This window comes from Pinus tabuliformis, chromosome 3_2, assembly GCF_031772625.1.
Source record: "Pinus tabuliformis cultivar Carrire ecotype Pingquan chromosome 3_2, CPIR1, whole genome shotgun sequence".
NCBI classification, from domain to species: Eukaryota; Viridiplantae; Streptophyta; class Pinopsida; order Pinales; family Pinaceae; genus Pinus; species Pinus tabuliformis.
The window spans coordinates 447,098,614-447,105,203 of NC_142302.1; the positions used below are offsets into that span (position 1 = coordinate 447,098,614).

The following is a 6,590-nucleotide window of genomic DNA, read 5'->3' on the forward strand; positions in this document are numbered from 1 at the left end:
CCATTCTTAACTATATTTAAAGGGAGACAATCATACCTTACTTTAATATGATCTGGTGTAGTGGCCATTCTAATTTAAAATATTAAATTCCATTCTTAAATATATTTAAACGACACAATCATACCTTAATTTGATATGACCTGCTGTAATGGCTAAAAGGAGGATTTTAAAGGAATTTACAAAAACCTTGTGAGTCTGGCCGTGGTCATAGGATAGTTTGTCCTCTCCTCACTATGCAATGTGTTATGAAGACACCAAGTTAATTTCCATGGATGCTACTAGGTTACTTTGTACTAGGTTACTTTGTACTTTATTTTTTCAGTATTAGAATCTACACCTCAAACTGCTGTCTCTCTGCAATATTTTGGAAATACCACTTTACAGTAGAATCTACACCTCACACTGCTATCCCTCTGCAATATTTTGGAAATACCACTTTACAGGATACTTTAAGTATCAAAATCCACACTCACACTATGCTCACTCTGCAATAGTTTATGGAAATACCACTTCACACAGGACACTGTTTTTTATCAGTATTAAAATCCACACCTTACACTGTTGGTCACTCTCTGGACTATTTTATTTGAAATACCACTTTATCTTTTGTCAATATTAGAATCCACATCTCACACTGTTAGTCGCTTTGGACGATTTTATTTAAAATACCACTTCACAGGATATTTTTACCTCAGAATCCACACCTCACACTTTTATCACTCTGCAATATTTTATGTAAATACCACTTCACAGGCAACTTGACTAGAGAACCTCTAATACTAGCACGTAACTGTAGACCATGGGACAATATCAGGTAAGTAATGCATCTCTCAGCTTTTCTGACTTTTGCTTGAATTCATGGTCGAATTTTGAGAGGCCTCATCATCTCGTTGTCTTCATGATCCACTATCTGCAGTTACACATCTAAATGATTTTAATAAATAGTTTTATCTATCAGAAAGAAATGAGACCATTTTTGTGGGATTATAGATTTGGAGAATATATTCCTAAACCTATCATCTTGAAATTTCAAAATATTTCAAACAATTAATTTCTCTCATGATTTTCAAATTCCAAGATATTCCTAAATCTACCATTTTTTAAATCTATCATTTTGGACATTTGCTAATTCTCCAAATATATTTCTCTCATGATTATCAAATTCCAAAATATTCCAAAATATTCTTAGACATTTGCTGATTCTCCAAATATTTGGATTCGGAAATCTGATAGACATAAGTGCTGTCAATTTTTTTGACAGAGCACATATCCATCCGATTCCCAAATATTTAGAGAATCAGCAATCGACCATCCTGAGCTAAGATGGATCCATTTTGAAGAAAGAGAAATGGGACTTACGTGGCAGTGATAGAGATAGCCTGGTTCGGCACTTGCATTGAAGGGATAACGATGCCGAAGGTTCAAGAGAGAAAACTGGACAAGAATGGTGGTCATATACCCAGGCTTCATCTTAAACACGTTTTTCCATCCACGCTCCTGCGCAGGAGCTGGCACGACTTTTCCCGTGGCGTGCTTCTGTATATCGCATTTTAGCGCGTCGTTATTCTTCTGCATGCAGCTCTTAAATTCCTGCAGCTTCAGCAACTCTGTTTGCCCATGGGCGAGGAACAGGGCGAGATGGATGTGGAGAGGATGATTGTCCACGGTGAGATTGATGACATTCCATATCTCGCTGGTTCCCTGCCTCGGGGTCTCCGTGACCGGTGCGTCGAAGGGTAATCCGTTGATGAGCAGACGGGTCGGCTGGCCCGAAGCGCTTTCGTATTCATAAAAGACCACGTACCTCGTCTGCGCTACGTTTTTCTCCGAGGGGCGACGGTATTCAATCAGTTTTTCAGGGATCCGGGCGGATGGTCGATTCTCACCAGAACTCGCGGCGCCCATCGTGGTTGCTTCGATGAGGAATTTCATGACCTTGCTGTTCAGCTCGTCCACGGGGCTTCCTGAGGGGTATGGATAGGGTGCGTCGTTTGTTAATGTCGCCTCCTCTGTTGCCGAATCGTTGAAATCCACAACGATGTCTGCGATCTCGGAAGGAGAAAGCAGGAATTGTTTCACGGTTACGGGCGCCGGTAAGTATGCCGAATCGGAGCCTACAAAAGTCATGCTCAGGCCGTTGCTCAAGGCGAAATTGCAGAAGCGAGCGTTGTTGGCATTCACGATTCTGAATCTGTATTTTCTTCTCTTTACCTTCATGTAAGGCCATACCTTGCCGTTCACTATGATTGCATCTCCAAAAGACTCTGGCTGCAAACATATCACATACAATTAATGTTGGTATATTGCATTGAACTGGGTTAAGTAGATAGAAGTGAGAAGTTTTGGTGTGGTTTTTAAGTTTGAGTGGTTAGAGAAAAAAAAAATATATATTTTTTATTTAATTTGTTTAAAATTTGGTAGGGATTTATTGAGAGCATAAGTTTGATAGGTGAAATTTTACAAAAAAAGTGTTTTCGAGTTTTTTTAGAGTGTTGAACACCTGTTTAAACAACACAAATCAAGATTTGACCACACCGGCTGCAAACTCCAAAAAATCACTTGAAAAATATTCATAAATTAAAACCTCAAAATTATTATTATTATCATTAATTATAATTTTTATTTTTATCTTTTTGTGTCCATACTCTTATTATAAAAAATAAAATTTTTAGAGTTTTAATTTATATGTCAATAATTATGTCATAGACAGGTATTTAATTTCTATCTCTCTCTTTATATATATATATATATATATATATATATATATAGATATAAAATTTACTAATAATTATTAGGGAGGTGGATGGTAAGCATTTAATCTCAATATAATTTTTTTTAATAGTATATACAAATAAAACACCAAAATTTATTTCCAAAGTAGTTATGCTTCTTTTGTTATTTTAATTACATTCATTAATTAAAAAAAATGTCATATGAAACGAGTTATGGTTTTAGGCTAGTTATATTGATAAGTCATGATATCGTCACAATGCCAATATATAGATTTAAAATATCCATGATAATGTGTAAGTGAATTTCTATAGTTAAGAATCATGTTTTTATTTATTTTTTAATGTATATAGTTTAACATATGTATTAAATTTTTTATTATTAATAATTATTATTATTATTATTTTAAATAAAGTTATAATCTAATAGTTATTCTATAATAAGTATTTTGATTTTTATTATAGATTGGTATCTATCAACATTTACCAACCATTTAATTTATATGCTTGTCGTAGTATATAGGTTAAACAATATTCTTAACCCTTGAGATTTTACTATAGAGATGAATTTTTAATACAACCCTAATCAATCTTAATTGTGAATCTACCAAGCACCAAGAAAGATCAAATATCTTTTCAGTGTTAATTTTTTAATCATTAATAATAATTATTATTATTTTCAATGAAGTTATAACGTAGTTGTCAATCTGTAATAAATATTTTGATGTTTATCACATATTGATGTCTATCAACATTTACCGGCCATTAATTTATATGGTTACCCTGGGTTAAATAATATTCTTAACCATTGAGATTTTACTACGGAGGTGAGTTTTTAATAAACCCTCATCAATCTTTAACTCTGAATCTACCAAGCACCATGAAAGATCAAATATATTTCACTTGATAGATCTCAAGTTAAGATGGATCTAGGCTAATATATATATATATATATATATATATATATATATATTATTCTCACTTAGTCAAATGTTAAACATGATATTACATCTCTACATATTACAACATTTCTGCCAAGATATTATTATTTTTATTTTAGTTTTATTTTGATTAGTGAAAAAAAATTATGTTTTTATTTTATTTTATTATATCTTGTCTTACGTTGTTTTATTTTGACCGAATCAAAATGTTTAATAAAAGGTTTAACAATACATTACATCTCTATCATACTCACCCACAACCAACCTAGATCCATCTTAACTTGAGATCTAGAAAGTGTCTAAAGAGATCAAATCAAGAAATTTGATTCCTCTAGAAGCTTCATAGATCTAGAGTTTAAGATGGATTTAGGCTTTAATTGTTAATTATAATTATAATTATTTTATTTTATTTTTATCTTTATGTAATTTGGCATTCAAAAATATAGGATATTAGAACATTTCTTCCATATTAGATAGGAGATGCCTCTGGACTCACTAATATTGGTCAATAATAAAGTTTATCAAAACCACATAACCAATATGACACATGTTAATATTGCATATTTTTAATTAGTTAATATGAGATAAGTTAATTAAAAAATTACAAGTAAATTAGAGATTAATTTTAATACTTAATAGTGAATACTATTATGAATATTGCTACATATTCCATGAACTTCACATCTCCACCCTCCCCTAATAATTAAATTAAATTAAAATACAATTATTAAAATCTCACACACATCTTGATATTACATATTTTTAATTAGTTAAGTTGAGGTAAGTTAATTAAAAAATTACAAATAAATTAAAGATTAATTTTAATATTTTGTCAGTAAATACTATTATAAATATTCTGCATATTGCAGGAACTCCACTCTCCCTTAATAATTAAATTAAATTTTGAATGATTTTTTTTGAAATAGAGATACCTCAATTATGAATTATGAAATGCCTATTCTAAAATTACGAGAGAACAAATTATCCATACTAACCTGCCACTGGGGATGGATGGAGGGATTATCGCCCGTGGAGTTCAAATAAATAGCCCCATCTGCCGTAAAGCTCCGGTCGATGACGAGAAGATTACGGTCATATTCGGGGCCAGACGGGAGGCCGAGCCGTTTTTCCACCTCGGGATTTCGAATAACATAGGCGCCAATTAGCCCCGCCAGGAGATTAACTCTGGTTAGCCCCAGCGCATGATCATGGTACCAGAGATTTCCAGGTTGCTGGATGTTGGCGTAGTGGTAGCGAGCCTTCTTCCAGCCCGGGCCGGTCTCTTTGAACCCCGCTGTAAACCACGCCAGCGCGTTGCCATCGCTCTCGGGCTCGCCGATGCCGCCATGCAGGTGGACTACGGCGGGGACTCCTCCGTGTTTGGGCCGTGCTGTTTTCAGCGTGGGATCCCATGGCAGAATATGGTGAGAGGGAAGACAGTTTTCCCACGTCACGAACGTATCGGTGCCTTGGAGGGATTCGATCGTGGGACCTGGTACGGTCGCGGTTTCTTTGGATGTTCCAAATGCGAACACGGTAGACGGGGGCAGATCTCTGTGAAATTTCTGCAACAAATATGAAAAATCGGTCAGTCTGCATTTTGTATTTGGACTTCTTTTTTCAAAACCGAATCAAATCGGCCATTAAACAGCAGAATATAAAATGTACCCATTTTGTCTGAAACATCCCAATCCGAAGTTCGCCCGGCTTCAACTTTCCATGTTCGAAAGTATACCCCTCCAGTTTCGGCATGTCTGGCAGCTCGTCCACGAACATCTGAAGAGACGCCGCTACCCTGTGTAAGGTCGCATCTGTAACACCATCTAAGACGACGAAACCCAAAAAGCAGCAGAGTAGGAATATTAAAAAGCATAAATTCATCTCTGATATTTTGTATTCGGCCCTCTATCAAATCGCTGTGAATCGTGGAACAAGGTAAATAAACCTTATTTAGCCCGACGTTGATGGCGAGAGAATAAGATGGGTGGTATGTGCAGAGGCAAGCAATGCATTAAATAGTTCTTAGAAAATGGGAGAGACATCATGGCAGACTGTGCAGAAAGATTCAGTGGATGGCAGTGAAGCAGCATCTGTTGATTGTTGGATAGAAAAGGGAGAAGCGAATCAATACTGAGTTTCCTGTTATTGTTGAGTCTGGTGGGACTGTCTGTTGTCCTTTTTTTCTTATTCAGGTTCGAATCTCAGGCTATGTTTACTTGTAATGTGATTATCTACATTGATTAGCATATTAAAAAACTATGAATCACTTAAAAAAAAATGTTTTTAATATAATTATCGCAGTTGTCTATAACAAGACTTTTTGAAAGTTTTTTTGGCGGGTTTTTCTGGTCGAAATCCGGCAGGAATTTATTGGAATCGCAAGTTTGATAGCTATTTTCTGCACAATGAAAGCGTCACAGAGGTTTTACAGGGTGCTGAATCCAAATATACAGTTAAAAAACCATTTTAACTGCAAGAAATCAAGATTTAACCTCAATTTCTTCCGCCCGATTCCGTCACCGGAATCTTCAAAAAGTCGCATTATAGACAACTCCATAATTATCTACCTTGATTCTTCTGATTAAAAGTTAAATGATTCTTCTGATTAAAAGTTGGATGATTCTTCTGATTAAAAGTTAGATATTGTTGGTAGTGAGTACCAGATTTATACTATGGACCACATTTAAAAAAAAAAATTAGTAAAATAAATCGCATATTAAAAAACATGGTACATTGAACCACATATTTAAAAAACAAAACTTGCAGGCTCATTATGAGTGTGTGTGGGCGAATTGTTGATGGTGTGATGGGAGATTCGTTACGTTCTGACAAAGCCCACGGACTCCACTTTCAATGTCATGGACATCGAATCAATTTACAGCACAATCCTGTTGGCACATTTTTAGTAATGACCTCGAAT

General features: G+C 34.8%; 1 protein-coding gene across 1 annotated transcript; it reads right to left on the bottom strand.

The window, feature by feature from the left end:
- Nucleotides 1-352: 352 nt before the first annotated feature.
- Nucleotides 353-5,677, bottom strand: LOC149181223 (multicopper oxidase LPR1-like). Its single transcript, XM_089418290.1, has 4 exons — nt 5,339-5,677; nt 4,666-5,235; nt 1,360-2,268; nt 353-910 (listed from the first exon to the last, which is right to left on the bottom strand). Exons 1-4 carry the CDS (start codon nt 5,549-5,551, stop codon nt 857-859), a joined length of 1,746 nt encoding a protein of 581 aa, XP_089274416.1. The 5' UTR covers nt 5,552-5,677; the 3' UTR covers nt 353-856.
- Between the last annotated feature and the right edge of the window lie 913 nt (nt 5,678-6,590).